Genomic DNA, 17952 nt, shown 5'->3' with positions numbered 1-17952 from the left:
AAACATCCAAGCACAACACCGTGGTCTCTTTGACATTGAATTGAATGCGCGTACGATTCTTGACATCCCGATCAAACAGAAGCAATTGGGTGGCCGCCGTCGGAGTTGGGGAATGGTTAATCTATGTATGTAACTTTACGAAATTTTATGATCTTTCTTCCTCTTCTTCTTCGTCTTCGCCTTCGTCTTCTTCGCTCAGGTCAAGTTGGTAAATGACATAATTGTGCATACCCGGTGGGAGGCGATAAGGAGTTGTACCGTGACTGGAGGAAGAGGAATGGCGCGATTGTACGGAGCTCCAGTCCCTGAAAACATTAAGCAGCATTGTTGAGCAAAGGTGTAATACTATATTTTCTTCCTTTCACATCACGTCGTCATCTAGGCTTGAAATTGTTTTTCACAGGTCGCCCGCTTTCGGAAGATTTCTAGAGAATGCTAGATTGGAACAGAAAAAAGAAAAAGAAATGTGTATCCAGTCTCTTTCGATGCATCCGGAGACATAATTCTCGAGTGTAATCATACAATCCCCCTTTTTACAATTTTCTTCCTATTGCACCTCTCCGGCAGGAGTATCTGGCGACTCTAGCAAAAGTGTGCCCTTTTCCCTCTTCAACTCCTCCAGATTCTTAATCTTTATCTGCATAACCCTTAACACTGTATACTTGTGTTTACTATGGACGATCTTTCGATGCCTATTCCTGCGCTTCTTCTTCTCTTTATTCATCATCGGACCCGTTTCCAGACCCAACACGCGCATACGGCACTCGAATAGCCGCTCGTCAATATAGTTCGGTTCGCCGGTACGCTTACGGTCATAGGACTCGGTGTTGTCCATGCCCGCTTTCAATGTGTAGTCGCGTGATCCAAGGATGCTGGCACGGTTGAAGCGCAAAATATCACCGGGGGACACATTCTTCATGTGGAATGGTAGTCGGAGCATGTCACCTTCGGTAAGGAGGTAAGGAAATCGATGGACATGTGCGACGATATAGTGCGGTTTTTGCAGGGTGAGTTTTGGTAGGAGTTCTTGTAGGGATCTGGAGAGGACCAGCGGGCGGGGAAGAGACTGACTCGTCGAAGGGAGTTTGGATATCTTGATGGATTCAGCGGCTGCGACGGGATTTTCGTCTGCGGTTTGGAGGGAGGTTGGAGGGATCTCAGGTTGAGTATTGTGGAATTGAGAGGTCGGGCTCGCGGATTGCTGAGCTGTTGCTTGATGTAGCTTCGCACGGAATGGGAGAAGGAAAGTGGGTGGTTGTGTGACAGGCCGAGGTGAAATATTCAATGCACTCCGGACGAGGCTGCGAGATGACACATGGTGAGATTGCGTTTGATCTGCTGCCTCTGGAGCTCTGCTTGCGAGATTTAGTAAATACAACACGCCAGAGTGGAAGATCTTGACCTTTTCGTAACTGCGGAGGGCACCCGTGAAGGCATCGAGTCAAAGATGCATTTTATCATGCGGCCGCAAATGCGACACATGATGGTCGAAAGCTGACGATCGGCTCTGGGAGGAGGACTCTGCAAGAAAGACGGGCCCCGAGGAAGAGATTAGATTCTGCCGAAAATTTGTCGTGGAAGCCTTGAAATCACATTGAAGCTGAAGGTAAAGTTCAACTTGGGATGCCCAGCAGTGGAGCCTCCAACAAGTTCTGTCGGTAACGCGGAGCACTAGGACCAGCTGCTCAAAAACACCTTAACTACCGCAATGCGGACCATACCAATAGTAACGAGCTGCTGCAGCAGTTCTACATATAGATTGAGAATCAGGAACTCCTCTACTGTAGCGGGGTAGAATGGCCTTTTTCGGTCACGTAGCTGTTCAATACCACAGGAGTGGCAGCGTCGTGCCTTAGCAATTGACAAAGTACTTATAGGCGGAACAGGCAGAGACACAGCAATGAGGACTTGCTGAATTGAAGGAATTCAGATGTCCAGTTTGTACTGGACGTATGAAAGGACAGAGCAACTAAGGGGAAAGAGTGTACGTACGATAGCGTAGGCCCCGAAAATGTGTATTGCGGATGCTCTGAAAGAGATATGAGCTGTGGACGCATACTGCGCCGTTATGAATGATCCACTCTTCCGCATGAGGGGGATGCGGATACACAGCATAACTTAGAAATCCATCTGTGCTACAGCGCCCACGTCGCAAATTTTTGCAGCCTTTCCCTCTGCGCCGGGACGGTTCTTGATCTGTCCGTGAGCAGAGAGCGCAAAGAAACAGTGATATCGATATTTGTGCACGCACGTCTGCTGATGCACTCCTCCCTGAAACAGGAAACGGCAGGAAATGTTGAGAATAGAGAGTTTGATGCCGCCGCCAATAGTGGTGAGGAAATAGGTATCAAGCTCTAGAGCTCCCAAAAGGTCTCCCCATCGAGCAAAAGAGAGATTGTCAGTCGATGCAAACAGAGAAGAAAGGCTTCAAGCTTGCGGGCAATTGCTGACGTGGCCAGATCACTGGAACCATAATATTTTGAAGCAAAACATGTCTCCAAACCACCTGGATCCTTTTCACTTCAGAGAACGAAACAAATATTCCTGGTCATCGCATCAGCCAACCACGAGACTCTAGTTTAAAAGATCTTCCTGAGACTTCCACTTGAATATGACATCAAGCCCATTTTGTTTTCGTCACTTCAAACGTGATGATGTTCTTGCCAATACAGACACGCGGTCCGGGCCCAAAGTGAAGAAAGAGTGTCCATCCGACGTACATCTTCGGGGTTAGAACTAAAACTAGCGTTTTGGTCGCCAAATATTAGCGTCGTCTCCAAATACGGAACGATCCTTGTGAATGGTGTAGGCATTGCATCCCACGATTGTGCCAACGGGTCAGAATGTACCACATATCTCCACGCCACCGTCCGGGTACGACTCGCAGTAAGATCTGTCCGATGGCAGCGTGGTGTCTCAAGCTCTACTTTATGTTCGTCTTAAGGTTTGGCAGCCCGAGTCAGATATTGTTGAAACACTGCTGGCCGATGCCATCAATGAGAGCCTGGCATCTTTGTGTGTTCAACAAGCTCAAGATTTTCCCTGATCTTGCAGATCTGTGGATCGAGAGGGCGCAAAAGAGTGAAACTTGAGGTATGTATGCCATTCTTTTTCCAACTCTAGCTCATTAACACGATATACAATGGCTCCTTACCAGTAGATCCATCTAAAACACAGCGCGCTCAGAAATGGTGACCCAAGCCAATTCGTCGCCATCAAAAGCCTGTGCGACATGCTACTGGAACCCTCTGCACGCTTGGATCTTTCTTGTATCCACAATGAATACGCCGTGGGATTCAAACCTTTTCGCAACGAACAGTTGAGCCACGCCGAAATCGATTTCGGGACAGCCTTTTACATAGGGCTCTTTGAACGGTCGAAAGACAACATCGTGTTTCAAGAACTGAATTCCGCCAAAGGGAACTTCATGGCACGGAATGGAATGAAGTGGATTCAGGGCCCGTAAGCTGAAGCGGCTTTTCACTTCCTTAGCTGCAGCCCTTGTTTAACTGCGTTCGCAGATTACATGCCTTGTTGTGCTTGACAGAGTTCCTTATCTAGTTCACGCCTCATCTGGATGCCCTGGAGAGTATGATCACATATGATCAGGGCATTTCTAGGGCCAAGGGAAGATCTGAGCAAAATTGCGAACCTGTTGTTCTCTGCCTTGAGAAATGCGTGCCACTTTGGCTTGTGGACCGACATGGTTGTACGTAGAACCACGGAAGGAACCACTATCGGCCTTTGATCCATCGTTTACCATCAACTCATGTAGGTGACAGACCAGCTCAAGAAATTCGACCCGCAGCTAGTGGATAAGCAGATGGATCAAGCTCAGAGGCCGTTCATAGAAGCAGCTGCACAAGCCGTCGATGCCATGAAGCATGTGAATGGTACTTCATCACCTTTGCTATTACGGTAACATATCCTGCCGTAGAACAAGCCACTATATCCGGTGATGACAATCCAAGGACCGTTCAACACCTGAACACTGTGATGAAGCGCATTGTGTACCTTTGTCGCAAACCTCTAAGAAAGTGGAGGACACAGCATTCAGCCATGTCGGAGCGGGTTGTCGTGCAACAGAAGTCCTTTCGATTCCGGCAGGTGCAATCACATGTATACTCGGCATTGGAGCCGTGGGCACAGCTGCCGGTCATAGATTATCGCGCTTGCAAGGAAAAGTAAGTCAACTCCATCATTGGTCTCTCTACACATCATTCATATACCGAATACTAACTATGGCTCGGTTGTGGAAGCAATCTTCGATGTTGGCAGCAACTCCCCATCTAATTTGGCTCTTCGTGACCTTCTTCGTCCTCCGCTCGAACGGCCTGATAAGGATTAATGACCGAAGATTCATAGAATTCTCCAATTTAATGGCAAAAACGTTCACCGGTGTTGATGTCGCCAACAATTGGGGTGACGTCCGACTTATGAAAATCCGGCTCCGAATAGAAACCAACCGACTTGATGAGAACCACAAGACCCTTTCAGGAAAGGGTTAAAGATATGAGTGTAATCCAGGTCATTTTGATTGACCTCGGGGGGCCATTTTTGGGTCATAACCAGAGCCTTGATCAAGAAAATGGTTGCGGCAAAGAGCACCCTCAGGACATAATGCAGGGGGGCTAGTCCATCCAACAAATGCCCCCTATCTTACCTATGGGGCGACAGTTTGGAGATTTATAACGGTTCCCGTCTGCTTTGAATTCTAGCCTCTCTGACTATGAAATGCTTTTGCGATTGCAAGACTAACAATGGGATAACTCATGATTCGGTCATGCAGCCCATGCTTCACAATCTGTTCTCTGACCACTCCGGTTAGGCCTTTCCACTCCACCTCCCACCCACCAGCCCCAAGATTAGTCTTCAGCCTGTTCTTTTCTGTCTCTAAATCATCAAAACTCATGCTAGCCCCAGGATCTCGTGTGGCATTCACGGCGTGCCAAAACAGAATCTCAGAATGAACCCAGGGGATGTCGTAGTCATCTTCTGCGTGAACGAGGGTAATATCGTATTTGTTGCCTCTCTCTGCCAGCTTGAGAGATTCGCAGTGCCGAATGAGGGCCGCCAATTTATCTTTCGATGGGAATCTGGTAGTGATGAATCGATTCAAAAAGGCCAACGCCGTCGGCCAAACAGCTACAGGCGACAGAAGCGGAATTATACCAGCAACGCTGTACGTCCTAGTCAAGAGTGGTATGTCTGCGAATGGCGCCACGAGAACCATGCCTGCAAAGAGCGTAGATGGCGATTGAAGAGCTAGACGGTGCGCAAGAGATATGCCAACCCCGGTGCCTAGAGATTGGGCAAAGATGACAATCCGGTCAGATGGGATGCCTGCAGTGTTGATTGCAAAGTCAGCGAGGGTGAGAGCGTCCGTTAAAAGACCAGCTTCGGAGGGCCATCCAGTGCTGGTGCCGAAGCCACGGTAGTCGATCGCAAGAATGTGAACGTTAGAGGCGGCGGCTGAGATAGCACGATAGCTCTGCGGCCGCCAGCCTGATGCCAACGTCCCTGCGGCTCCATGAAAGTATATCACCAATCGTGCGCTTGGGTCGTCTTTCAGGAGCCTGAATGATAATCTTTTCTTTACATCATAGCACAAGCCAGCAGCTTCATCCCTCAGCGCCTTCTCATTCTTGCGGTAAATCTCCAGCGGGAGTATATGCCATGCGTGCAAGGTTTCACCGTCGGGCGTGTTGAGGTAAAAAGGCGTGACTTGATTCCGGAGAAAGCCCCATTGCTCTGGCACGTTGACATCCTGGAACCAGGTCAAGGTTACACGGTGCAGGTATATTACATGGTCTTGCAGCCAAGGAATTGTGAGAAGGCCGAGAAAGCTGAAGTAAAGGCCGGTGCCCGCGATGACGGTGATCAGGAAGGGTTTCAAGAGGATGAACATGGACGGCATGTTGGCCTCGATTATGACTGCGGGCTCTGAGTTGTGGACATGGAGGGAAGAAAGAGAGGCACGAGGGAATGGCTACATGACTTTCTATCCCGTGCATCAAGTTTTGATAGATCGCTGTGGAGGGTCGTTTCAGCCAGGCGTTTAAACAACCGCGTTCACTGGCAGCCGAGATGGCAGGAGTACCGCGTTTGGTTGGCCCCGCTCAGCTGGGGGCGGACTTTCTGCCAGGAACTCTGGCTGACACTAGGCTACCTTTCATTTACGAAATGATACTTACTGTAGGTAAAGCGACCACCCCGGCAATTAAGTTCAGTCAGCTCATACATTCTCGTCACGCCGCTACAACAACACAGCGTCTGGTCACACTTCCTTTTTCCTTCATATCAAAGCTCTTTAACACTGATCTTCTTTCTACCTGGCGACAGAATTCAAAGCCTGAGACGGATTGGCGATACCCTGATTGTTTCGTGGTGTCGACTAAATGCAAGAATAGGCGCGATGGAACGATGCGAGCCGCAGGTTCAAGATAGGATCCTACATGGATCTAAACTTCCCATTATTCAGAACGACTTTCCTTTCGGCAAGTGGTAAATCCAAAAACACTCCCGTTATGACATCTCTTTATGCCACGCTACCGCTCTTGATCAAAAACCGGCCTTGTCTTTCCGACCCCCAAACGCTGGAATTGCGGCTCGCGATGTTGGGCACGTTCTCTTTGGCACAAAACCTCATCCCGGCAAGTCTCGTTGTATCAGGAGCCTTCATGTTGCCGTAAACAGTCGACTCTCTATCCTGGACAAGGTTTCAATTGTTTCGGCCCCATGGTCGCAACATCAAGGATGAGCGGTTAGCTCGAGGCCACAGCGTTAACCCCCTCGATTTTTACTCTCCACTCTCCCACGTATGCCGCTGTATACTTTTGCCAATCACCTTTCAAGGTGTCTGTCGTCCATTCTACAGATCAAAATCTTGTTACCAACCTCTACAATCGCCAATGTGCAACGCGGCCAGGTCCAACATACGATCTCCAAGAAAAGATGACAAGGCTGTGGCAGTTTCGAATGGTCCTCTTTTTGACCGTCTCTGGGGCACTATGTCAGGCGTACAATGACACTTCCGACACAACGAATACAAGATCTTGTAGCAACGCAGCCGCCACACAAGAATTCACTCCGTCAGTCAGGGTAAGACGATGGGTACATCAATCTACCTTCCGAGGAACATTCGACATTCTTTGGACAAGCCTAGTCACCATCTTCATCAGCACGTACAGCATGCTGTGTCTGAACGTTCCAGCGCCGACAGACAGCTATACGAAGAGATTTCGTCGCCGCCTCTTGTGGATGGTCCTTGGGGTTCTAGGTCCAGAGTTCCCTCTCACATACGCTGCGGGCCAATGGAGTCGAGCTAAACACTCGGTCGAAGCTTTCCGCGCCTCTGGCTACGAAAGCTGGCATATGCGCCAGGCCTTCTTTGCTGACATGGGTGGTTTCATCCTTCATATCCGAGATAGCAAACCATTCCCACTGAACGCGACGCAATTGCATTGGCTCGTCAGGAACCAATTCGTCGATTACCCCGCTATCACTCACAAAGAGGTTTGGGACAAGTCCAAGCAAGACACCTTCACCAAAGTCATTACTGCCTTTCAAATCGGCTACTTGATACTCCAGTGTATCGCTCGTGCTATCCAAGGTCTAACGATCACAACACTAGAATTAAATGCGCTGGCGATTGTCGTTTGCTCTCTCATGACCTCCTTTGTCTGGCTCCACAAGCCTGCAGATGTTTCAACGGCCGTTCCCATCTACTCTTCCCACTCCCTTGCCGAAATTACCCTCAACAGGCCCTGGCGCCTCACGCCTCTCGATTTCATCGATGAAAATGGACCTGGATACTCAGTCAACGTGCAGCCCTTTATGAAGATGCCAGTGATACCTCCCGAACGACCTATTCAACGGATCCCGAATGATAGATTTCCGATGAACCCATATGGCACACAAGAGTACTTTTTGTGCTTTGCCACGTTGCTTTTCACAGCGATCCACGTGGCGGGCTGGAGCTTCGACTTTCCCAGCCGCATCGAGCGCCTTCTCTGGCGCATTTGCTCGCTGCTGCTCTTTGGCATAACAGTCGCCTTCTGGATCTTCGAGACAACGGCATCTTGGGCGCGTCTAGGGCGATGGAAAACAATATACCTGTACCTTTTCAACCGGAAAGCATTAGCGGCGCACAAGAGGCGCGTTGCCCAACGGAAAGCGACGTTGAAAAGAGAAGCTACACAATTGCCCCTGCCTTGGGAGTTCGCGACAATTGCTCCCCTAGCCATCATTTATGGTGTCGCCAGGTTATATTTGATTGGAGAAGCCTTTGCGGAGCTGAGGAATATGAAAGGGACTGCATATGTCAATGTAGATTGGACGTACTTCATCCCGCATATCTGAGAGAATCCAAAATTTACACCGATGGGCCATTCTGAGTCGTGCTCCCTATAGACGGCTTACCCGTCCCTTTCTTCATTTATGTTTCGGATGCTTGCTAAAACACGCGTGGACATTTCGCTGTCGAAAGTCTCACTAGGCCTACCGCGGAAAGACTCGGCCTCCACGGAGCATTTGTGCTGGTCTGGGTGCTGCTTCGTTCATCGCGAGTCCTTGTCCTCAACATGCAATGTAGCGCTATTCTTGCTCTCCGCTTGTTCAATATCAGAGTCCCTGCTGTGATCAACCTGTGTTTCCAAATCCGTGACCATGGTGTGGGCATTGCTTGACTTCCACGTCTTGAACTTCCTCACAGGGACTCTCTCCTCGAACATCTCATCGACCTCCTCCAGAGACCTACCAGTTAATTCTGGAAGATGGAAAAATGCCCACACGATAGCCAAGACACCAAAAGTACCGTAGATGAAGCCGACCTTGGCTCCCAGATTTGCACGTTCCGCATCGAAGAGGTATGGATAGGTGAAGGTGACCAGAAAGTCGCAGACAAAGTGTGTGAAATACACCAAGAACGAGGTTTTGTCTCGAAGGCGAAGATGAGGTACCTCCGCGCCAGTGATGGCGGCAATGGATCCAAACGACATGATGTAGAACATAGCGAATGGAGCGCTGCAAGCGATGATTGCGTCTGCTCGTTGTCCTGTGACATGACCCGTTCCAAGTGCACCGATTGCGAGGAGAAGGCCAGTCGCGATAGAACCAGCTACAGAGTAGATCGGCCGACGGCCAACGATATCGACACAGGTGAAGACAACAATGGGACCGGCGCAGGTGATGGCGGCTGAGATGACTCTGTACACGAAGGGGTCCATGCGGTTGAAGCTCTTCACAAAGATGGCACCGTATTGAGAGACAAAGGATTGGCCTGTTAATTGATTGAAGGCTCCTGAAACGACGGCAATCATAGTCCGGCGCTAGGACTTGGGTCAGTGTATGAGCGATGCATCATATGGATGAAAACTTATCTTGCCACATTTACGCCCTTGAGAAGATCTATCCAGCGACCCTTCATTTCCATGTCCCTGTCAATGGCAGCTTGAAGTAGAGTCGCCTCTTGCTCGGCGCCGTACCCAGGTTTGGATCCATTGAGTGTATTCAGCCACCTGACCGCCCGCCCCTTCTTACCTTTTCGAACCAGCCAACGTGGGCTCTCTGGAATAAGCCAGCAAAACAAGATTGTGAAAGCCGGGAAAGCAAAACCGCTGAGGACTGGATCCTGCCATGAAGCATCACCGGGGTAGTTCTTGGTTCCGTTGGTGACGATAGTGCAGAGAAACGAGCCGAAGACGTGCATAAAGACGCAGACAACCACCATGGCCCCACGAATTTGAGGAGGAACGATCTCCGCAATGAACATAGGTGCCAGGTAATTGTCCCATCCTACCATACATTGAACCAGCATACGGCCTGCTAGGATCTGGCCGTATGAAGTAGCAGCATCGCTGACCGCCGTACCTGCAATAGCAACGGTTTGCATAGCAATGTAAGATATTCTTCGACCCATGAACTCGGAAAAGATATATCCCAGCACGGCGCCCACGGACTTGGCGGGAAGACCCATGGAATTGAGAATAGCGAGGTCGCTGGCAGTGAAATCCCATTTGTGCCTGGTGTCATCATAGCTTCCAAACTTCTTTTGAAAACCTGAAGTGCTCGATTAGTTCAAAGAAGGTCCTGACAAGAGTCCTTAGAGGTGGAACTGACTGTTCATGGCTTGGACGGTAGAGTAGATGGAATTGTCCCAGCCATAACTGAACACAGAGACATTGATAACGACCAAGGCTACCAGCAGACGCCAACTACAGTCTCGTAAGAGTATAAGGTCTTTGAAGTTTGCCATTGGACTAAATTTACACCTGATAGAGATGACAAGGAAGTTGCAAAAAGAAATCTGACTGCACAACGGGTAAGTCCTCAGCTATTCGATCATGATCTTCGACCGCATATATAACTTCGACTATCAGGATTGAGAACACGAACTTCCCGAAGAGATGCGGAGAAGACACATTTCCCGTGAGAAGTAAGCCTTATCACGTCGGAACTGTGTTGAGGAACAACCTGAATGCGGAACTCCTAGCATGGTGTTGTTGGCGTAGACACAAATGCACCGCAGAATCATTACTGGAGAACCTGGTCTGGGAAAATGGGCTCCATCGTAACAGTGTTTTGTCAGGATATCGGTTGATATCCGACGGTAGTCGGTTGGATCAGAATTAGGAATTAGAGAACTTGGAGTTGGGGGACGTTGGATGACATTCCACAAATGATACATTCAGACTGTGATGTAAGTGGGGCCGATGGGTTGAATACATGGACAGGAGTCATTAGATTGACGCGAATCAATTTCGAATGTCAACTCCGTGCAATTTTCAACTCTACCGTTCCATATAGGGGAATATCTACGTTATGATCCTTTTTATGCGGGATCTATGGCATAGGGTATTGTCACCGGGCCATCACCAGAATTTCCCTCTCTTGTTTTCCTTTGCCAGCTCGCTCTGAAACATCTCATACGCATCAAACATGCCGGTCTCTTGGAAATACGTCTCATAATGTCCTATCATCTCCGCTAGTTTCTCTGGCATCTTCTCAGACAAATCGTTCACCTCGCCCAAGTCTTTGCTCAAGTCATAGAGTTCCCATTTTCCAGGTCCACGTGGAGGAGGTAGGAAGAGCGCCTTCCAGTGTCCAAGCCGTACTGCGGCGATACCGAGCTGTTCCCAACCCACGATGTCCCTTTCGCTGCTGTAGATAGAGACAGAATTGTTGGTAGCGGCGGACAAAAGTGGCACCCAAGTCTTACCACGAAGGGGAGCAACTTCGCGGCCGCGGAATGCGGGTGCAGGATGCTTTATTCCAGCCAGGTCGAGCATTGTTGGTAACAAATCCATGACGGTCGTGAACGTGTTGTCGATCCCTCCTTTTCTTTGTTCTTGCACACCTGGGGGATATCTGACGATGCATGGACACCTGATTCCACCTTCAGTAGTATACGATTTGGCCGCCCTGCAAGGTGCTGTTGCGGCACTAGCCCACTGCGGTCCGTACCAGACGAAGGAGTTGTGGTTGCCCATGTTGTCGAGGGAATTGTCATAATACTTCTTGATCACATCTGATAACGTGGCACCAGCCAGAATGGGGATCGCCTCTAGCAACTGCCCTTCGGCTCCGTTGTCGGACATGAAGATCATGAGAGTATTGTCGAGTTCGTCGGTTGACTTAAGATGCTCAAGAACACGCCCGATGTTAACATCGATCAGGTCAACCATGGCAGCGAATATTTCCATAGCACGACAAGACTTGGCTTTTTCGTGCTCATCGAGATCAGCCCACGGTGTTGTATTGAGATAGTGTAACGGGGCGGGCTCAACATCACTGGGAACGAGGCCGTTGTTGATAAGCGATTTGAGTCGACGCTCGCGAAGTCCGAGAGGCCCATCGTCGTAGCAGCCGTTATATTTCTTCACGGACTCTGCTGGCGCTTGAAGTGGCCAGTGCGGAGCAGTAAAGGCGAGATAGCCGAAAAAAGGCTTTTCTTTTTCTTCATCCGTTCGATCAGACATGTATTTGAGAAAGTAATCCGTGAATGTGTTAGAAGAATAGAAGTCCTTGGGAAGGTCGCCCAGGCCATCAATAAAGTCGTCATGCTCCATCCAGAGGCCTTTGCCCTTCAGTAGAGCACGTGGTTTCTCTGTTGTATCATAGAGTTGAGGTTCGTGATTGAAGTGGTTGCCAGCACCAGGGAGGGTGGCAAGGACTTTGGTAAATCCCCGGGAGCAGGGTGCGACATCTTTTGTCAGGCCGAGATGCCATTTCCCTGACATGATTGTATGGTAACCATTATCCTGGAGGATCTCTGGCATTGCAGTTACTCGATAATTCAGATAACCTTCATAGCCGGGCCTGTTTTCGAAGAGATGAGGAAATCTCTTCATTCGTTCAGCCATTGCTCCCAGGCCGGCAATGTGAGCATCGGTGCCTGAAAGCAGCATCGCTCTAGTGGGAGAACATGATGCGGCTGTGTGAAAATTGGTTAGCCGAAGGCCCTCCATGGCCATCTTCATCAGATGTGGCGTGTCTATCTCGCCGCCAAACGGCGAAGTGTCGCTGAAGCCGAGGTCATCGGCCACGATGACAAGGAAATTCGGTCTCTTTGCGGCCGCCATGACTCAAGTCAAATCTAGGGATTTAAAACGTCAATGGTCAACTGGACACAAAGGGGATTGTCGTCTTGAGACTTTGTCGGATTCTTTAGTAGTGCAATTCCCTGAGGGATTTCTGCTCAAATTTCGGCTTGAAGGCTCCATCAATCTCGTGTGTGATTGAAACTTTGACTGAAAAGGTGCGCCCCATGAAGTCTGCATTCATCTGGCCTCTCAACTCCTGGCAGAAGTCTGGCAGATGAGAAAAATGGCCAGGCTATCGGTTCGGATGCCGGATGTCGGCTGTTGATCCACCCGAGAGACATGCCGCTTTGATAGCCATCGTGGCTGTCTTGAAGCGTGGGCCGTGGGATCTGATCAACTGTCTGTAAAATCTTACTCTTCTCTCGGCCGTCGTATTCCCGTTGAATACTACTGTTTCGATAGCCCTTTCCTAGTCATCATTACCGACTCTTCGTTCGAGTAATTTCATTCCCTGGGTGTTTGTTCGTTCAGGCTCGGCACTCGACCCTGTTCTGGAGGCATGTATGATTAAAAGACATGAAAAAAAATAGGGTGAGGATTTACAACAACACATGCGTCACCTGTAGACTGCGCAAGGTCAGGAATAGTCAGATAATGGCATGTATCAGGGCCAGCTCTAATCCCAACTCCAGGTTCGTTGCAATGGTAGACCAGGACCTTGTGTGCCTTGCAAGCGTTTGCATTTCGACTGCTCGTTCGAGGAACAGCATCGTTCCACATCTGCGGCTTTAACCGGGCAACTGGAACGTCGACGTGGTCCTCAAGCATGTACTGAATGTCAAGCCCAGAAGTCGAAATGCTCGGGCGAATGGCCTCAGTGCTCGAATTGTAGTCGAAGAGGAAAGATCTGCAATTATGCCATTTCAAAAAGACGCCCTCGCACTTCACTGCATGCGTACGGCCACCAAGAGCCCATTACAAAGTACCAAGCTATGGAGCTCCGTACACGGCAGGAACAAAGGCAGCATTCAAACAACACCAGCGTGAATAGAATCGAAAGCCAGATCCCAGCCGTTATTGAAACCCCTGGCTCGTGAGGAGAATCTCTCTTACCAGGAATATTGATTGACGTGTTTTTAGGCCTCTTCTTCCGTCCAAGTTTGAGGCACAAGAACTGATCCGGTCTTACTTTTCCACCCTCTATCCACTTCCATCGTACGCATTCCTGCACGAATCATCCATTTCACAGAGGCATGCCGAAGGCACTTTGGATGAATGCCTCACGCTGGCCATCTGTGTGATCACAGCTGTTCACCTGAATTTGGTGAAATTCTTTCCCCTGCTGAGCTCAAGATGGATCCAAAGAGTGGAGGATATGGTGTGGCAACAATTGGAAAACCCATCCGTGCTCAAACTTCAAGCTCTTCTTCTGGTGGTTCGTTATCATATCCATACTGGTGCATTTCAAAGAGCCTTCATGCTTGCTGCTCTGGCCGCACGAGGTGCAACGGGGCTGCGTCTCAATTATGCACGGTCAGATCTGAGCTTTCTCGCCCAGGAAATTCGTCGAAGGCTGGTCTGGACATTCTCGATGCTTGATGGACTTTTTAGTATTGGGCTGCCAGAGTTTGAATTATGTCCCATTGAAGCAATACACTTACAGCTTCCTTGTCGTGAGAACGATTTGGCTTCACCAAGTCCTGTTGAGACCGAGCCAGTTCGTCCAGGGAATGCTCGCAACACGAAAAATCTTGGGCTCTATGCTCTATATATTCGATCTACATTCATGCGCAGAAACATTATGAAGTTTTCGCGGCAGACGGCCCAAGAAAAGCTGCATGCATCCGATTTCCTCGTACGCTTTGAGCAGCTGGAACAAGAAATCAATGATATGGAAACTGAGAGTAAGCGAGTGACAACATACTCACCACCAGAGCTGGGAAACTATGTGGGTATTCGATGGCTAGCTCGTTATCTTATGGTCCATCTTTCCTGGCATCAATGTCGTTGCGATCTGTACCGTTTATTCCTGCCCGGATACAGAGACGCCGCACCGGCCCACGTTTTGCAGCATATTGAATCGACTTTCCTTGCCAATGGAGCCTTTCAATGCTGGATCCATGCCAACGCAATCATTGATATTCTCGCGGATGTTGATCAGAAGTGCATTGGCCAGGTTTTTCTGGAATTTGACACCGCCGTTGTTGCATACCATGCTGCACGGCTTGTACTCTTCCTCAAAAGAAATGACAGTCTCGAACTCGATTTTGCCATCACTCGAGCTGGACTGTGTGTGGCAGTTGTGAAGAGGTTTGTCCCTGCCTCGGCACCAGCAAAAAACTCTTATTGCTGCCATGGAAGACATGATTGTTCGAGTCTCCAGTTCCGTTCATACAAGGGGTGTCAGTTGCACAGATCCGCTGGACGGCAGCGAACCTGAGTCTTCTTCAGCCGGTGATGAAGCAGATGTAGGGCAGAGGTTAGCTATCCACAGCCTCATTCGTCAAAACTGAATTCATTGACGATAGCACTGACTACGCGAGCCCATCGACGACTTTGACGTCTGGGCGGGGAATTGGTAATGTCCCACGTCTTGAAACAATGCCCCCAGCGTTGAGAAGTCTTGATCAGAGAGATACGGATGTCACGGCAGATTACCGCGCTTCGCGCAATGTTCCGCTCGACAGGCACCCACAAGTTCGATTAGAAGCTCATTGCTCCACGACCGCAACAGCAGAGAATAATCTGAATATTGGACGGTCAACAAGAATCGCCGATGAATGATTTTGACCCTTGGGCTTTTGATTTGTGGCATGGATTTCAGGATGATTGGAGTTTCTCGCAAAACTTGGACGGAAGCTATATCTGAGATACGATCCAAAACCTTGACAAGTGGTTGAACTCTGAGGGAGAAGCCACATCCTAGAAATAAGACTAACCCCAGGCACTATCTAAACGAGAGACTAGTGTTGTTGGGAGCAGAGCACAAAGGTAGATAGCTTCGAGCTCGACGAGCTTGAACTCACTAAATGCCGCTCGGATTTGTTCAGCACAGGATTATCTCGAACCGCAGCATCTGAGATCTCCTTGGCCACATGGGGTACCTCTATTCCCGTTCCCGTTGTTCCAACAGTTGCTTGTTCCACCAGGCTTGACTACGTACCAAACGGACTTGAATATTTGAGGTGTGTAATGAATACATCCCTAGACTTCTCGGTCATGACACGATGTCACTGGTCCGTCGCTCGGTTCGGGAGTCGGTCAATCGTCAATAGTGCGAAAGCCGGAAAGCTGACTAGAAAATGGCAGATCTCGACGGGATACCCGAGCATTCATGGATTCACAAGACACCAAACGCGTGACCCGTCCTTGAGGATTGTGGAGATGCGGGGACCCCAGTCCAGTCTTCCTGGGACCATTCAGAGTCTGCAGGGATCACAAACTTAGAGAGCCATTGGCATATCCAGGAGGGAATAGTTTGCGGTGTACTGGCGAGAATGAAAGCCGACGGCCTGTTTCCGGTTTTCGCGCTCCAGAACCGCGTATGGTAATCTTGGAGTCGTGTAAATGTCTCACCAGTGCGGAAGCAGGAGATAGGGTGGCTTGTAGTGGTCGTGTTGGTGTTCGGTATGTACTTGCACCTTAACTGAATGTCTCTTCGAAGTTGGCTAATAAGGGGGTAGCGAGAATCTCAGCCTGGCCGACAAGGCGGCAATGTCCTCGTCCCAAAATGGAATGGCGAGATATTACTCTTGGCATTTTCCAAGAGTCCAAACCGAGTGTACCTGATTGTCTCTCCATTTCGAATTTAATAACACCGTTTTAAGATGGCGCCAGGCGACTATGCCTCCATCGGCTCTGGTAAGCTGAAACTCAAAGGCGTGAAAGACTCAAAAGTGGACAAGAAGAAAAAGAAAAAGTCCAAGCCCAAAGAGACAGACGATGGACCTGGATCTGCGGCCTCTGCAGCCGAGGAAGACACCTTTAAAGATAAATCCGTCGTGCTCAGGAAATTCGAATATGAAGATGTGAAAATTGCCAAGGAAGAAAGACGAAAAATGGGCCTTGTGGACGGAGAAGTAGTCGGTTCTGGTGCTGGGATTGAAGAGGACGAAGAGAGGGAAGTCGTCAAGACGGAAGCAGAGAAACGGTATGAAGAGCAGAGACGGAAGAGGGTGAGTTTTATCTTTCTTCAGAATTCATGGCTGTCGTCTTCTCATGAATTTGTGGCGCTAATGCGAACTATCATGCAGCTGGAGGAACGACTCAAGCGAGAAGGCGTCAAAACACACAAAGAGCGAGTCGAGGAGCTCAATCGCTATCTTAGCAGCCTCAGCGAACATCATGACATGCCACGAATTGGTCCTGGATAACGACCGTCTGGTCCTGCAACTGTCTACGTTTTGCATAAACGCTGGGACCGAGCCGAGATGATCACTCTCCCGCATTGTTGGCCTAGTTCATAGTTCTCATGATTTACGCGTGTATTGTCAACCCAGCACCTTGCATGGCGTTTGAGACAGACCGCCAATGGGTCGGGCTTCCGGCAAGATGGTTATTACCTAAAAAAAAAAAAAAAGCCCCCCCCCAATAAAAAGGAAAACCGAGGAGGGGCACTTCCGATTCCCACCATGTTCTGAATAACAAAACTCTCGTGTTCAAATTTCGCTGTATTGTGGTTTTATGTACAATGCCGCAACCATCCGAGGTATATAATCTTCCGCAACCTTACTCTTCTTCGGCAAATTCCATTCGGCCAGGCTTTGAGTTGAGGTATTCATTTCTGTCCCTCACGTCAGTCTCCTAGAATAAAATGCTGCATGACGGAAATCTGAACGCACCTCTCTGTAGCCCATTGCATGATCAAGTAGGCGATAACGAAAGGAGGAAGCCAGTAACCAATTTGGCTGGCAGAGCGGCGGTAGGTATTGAAAATGGCTGCTTTGAAGGCACCGGCCAAAGGATCTTGTCGGTTGGGTGACAGCGAGTATGTAACAATGCCTTTTTGTTTCGGGGTGCCTATCCACGAGTAACTTGTTAGCTGAATATCCACCCCGAAGGTTTCTTTTAGTCAGATGCGTTTGGGTCGATGGACGAGGTCGGATCACGAAAAATGAATGGTGAAAAGAGGTGTCATACCAAAATTACCCCAGGGGCCCAGGTACCTAGTTGAAAATCTTGTCAACATTTGAACTGTAGCATAGGATATCTGTTATGGAAGACAACGGAGAGGTTGTACATACACTCCATTCTTTGGGTCGGGACCGCTGGCTCGTAAGGCCCGGGTAACGGACATTCGCAAAGCTGGTGTCGGACGCATCTTGAACAAAGCTCTGGGGAAACCTTGTCTGATTTGTCTGTTGTGGGAGGCGGTTCGTTGTCAAAGATCTGAAGGATCGAGAAGCTGCGA

General features: G+C 49.3%; 8 protein-coding genes across 8 annotated transcripts; 3 read left to right on the top strand and 5 right to left on the bottom strand.

Annotated features, from left to right (window-relative positions):
* Nucleotides 1-547: 547 nt before the first annotated feature.
* Nucleotides 548-1482, bottom strand: Z518_06400 (uncharacterized protein; the record flags this gene model as incomplete). Its single annotated transcript, XM_013417210.1, has 2 exons — nucleotides 548-1352; nucleotides 1403-1482. 2 exons carry the CDS (start codon nucleotides 1480-1482, stop codon nucleotides 548-550), a joined length of 885 nt encoding a protein of 294 aa, XP_013272664.1.
* A 3232-nt stretch (nucleotides 1483-4714) lies between these two features.
* Nucleotides 4715-5917, bottom strand: Z518_06399 (uncharacterized protein; the record flags this gene model as incomplete). The annotated part of the gene is made up of 1 exon (XM_013417209.1): nucleotides 4715-5917. One exon carries the CDS (start codon nucleotides 5915-5917, stop codon nucleotides 4715-4717), a length of 1203 nt encoding a protein of 400 aa, XP_013272663.1.
* A 1037-nt stretch (nucleotides 5918-6954) lies between these two features.
* On the top strand, nucleotides 6955-8361 carry Z518_06398 (uncharacterized protein; the record flags this gene model as incomplete). Its single annotated transcript, XM_013417208.1, has 1 exon — nucleotides 6955-8361. One exon carries the CDS (start codon nucleotides 6955-6957, stop codon nucleotides 8359-8361), a length of 1407 nt encoding a protein of 468 aa, XP_013272662.1.
* Nucleotides 8362-8558: 197 nt separating this feature from the next.
* On the bottom strand, nucleotides 8559-10255 carry Z518_06397 (uncharacterized protein; the record flags this gene model as incomplete). Its single annotated transcript, XM_013417207.1, has 3 exons — nucleotides 8559-9329; nucleotides 9389-10059; nucleotides 10120-10255. 3 exons carry the CDS (start codon nucleotides 10253-10255, stop codon nucleotides 8559-8561), a joined length of 1578 nt encoding a protein of 525 aa, XP_013272661.1.
* Nucleotides 10256-10871: 616 nt separating this feature from the next.
* Z518_06396 (uncharacterized protein) lies at nucleotides 10872-12581 on the bottom strand (the record flags this gene model as incomplete). Its single annotated transcript, XM_013417206.1, has 1 exon — nucleotides 10872-12581. One exon carries the CDS (start codon nucleotides 12579-12581, stop codon nucleotides 10872-10874), a length of 1710 nt encoding a protein of 569 aa, XP_013272660.1.
* Nucleotides 12582-13534: 953 nt separating this feature from the next.
* Z518_06395 (uncharacterized protein) lies at nucleotides 13535-15326 on the top strand (the record flags this gene model as incomplete). The annotated part of the gene is made up of 3 exons (XM_013417205.1): nucleotides 13535-13635; nucleotides 13683-14852; nucleotides 15071-15326. The coding sequence occupies 3 exons, from the start codon at nucleotides 13535-13537 to the stop codon at nucleotides 15324-15326; spliced, it is 1527 nt and encodes a 508-aa protein (XP_013272659.1).
* A 1043-nt stretch (nucleotides 15327-16369) lies between these two features.
* Nucleotides 16370-16915, top strand: Z518_06394 (uncharacterized protein; the record flags this gene model as incomplete). Its single annotated transcript, XM_013417204.1, has 2 exons — nucleotides 16370-16717; nucleotides 16796-16915. 2 exons carry the CDS (start codon nucleotides 16370-16372, stop codon nucleotides 16913-16915), a joined length of 468 nt encoding a protein of 155 aa, XP_013272658.1.
* A 355-nt stretch (nucleotides 16916-17270) lies between these two features.
* Z518_06393 (uncharacterized protein) lies at nucleotides 17271-17862 on the bottom strand (the record flags this gene model as incomplete). The annotated part of the gene is made up of 4 exons (XM_013417203.1): nucleotides 17271-17325; nucleotides 17384-17561; nucleotides 17682-17707; nucleotides 17786-17862. 4 exons carry the CDS (start codon nucleotides 17860-17862, stop codon nucleotides 17271-17273), a joined length of 336 nt encoding a protein of 111 aa, XP_013272657.1.
* Between the last annotated feature and the right edge of the window lie 90 nt (nucleotides 17863-17952).

Source organism: Rhinocladiella mackenziei (assembly GCF_000835555.1).
Source record: "Rhinocladiella mackenziei CBS 650.93 unplaced genomic scaffold supercont1.4, whole genome shotgun sequence".
Lineage (NCBI taxonomy): Eukaryota > Fungi > Ascomycota > Eurotiomycetes > Chaetothyriales > Herpotrichiellaceae > Rhinocladiella > Rhinocladiella mackenziei.
Note: the sequence above shows the minus strand (reverse complement) of the source record. Positions and strands in the feature narration are given on the sequence as shown.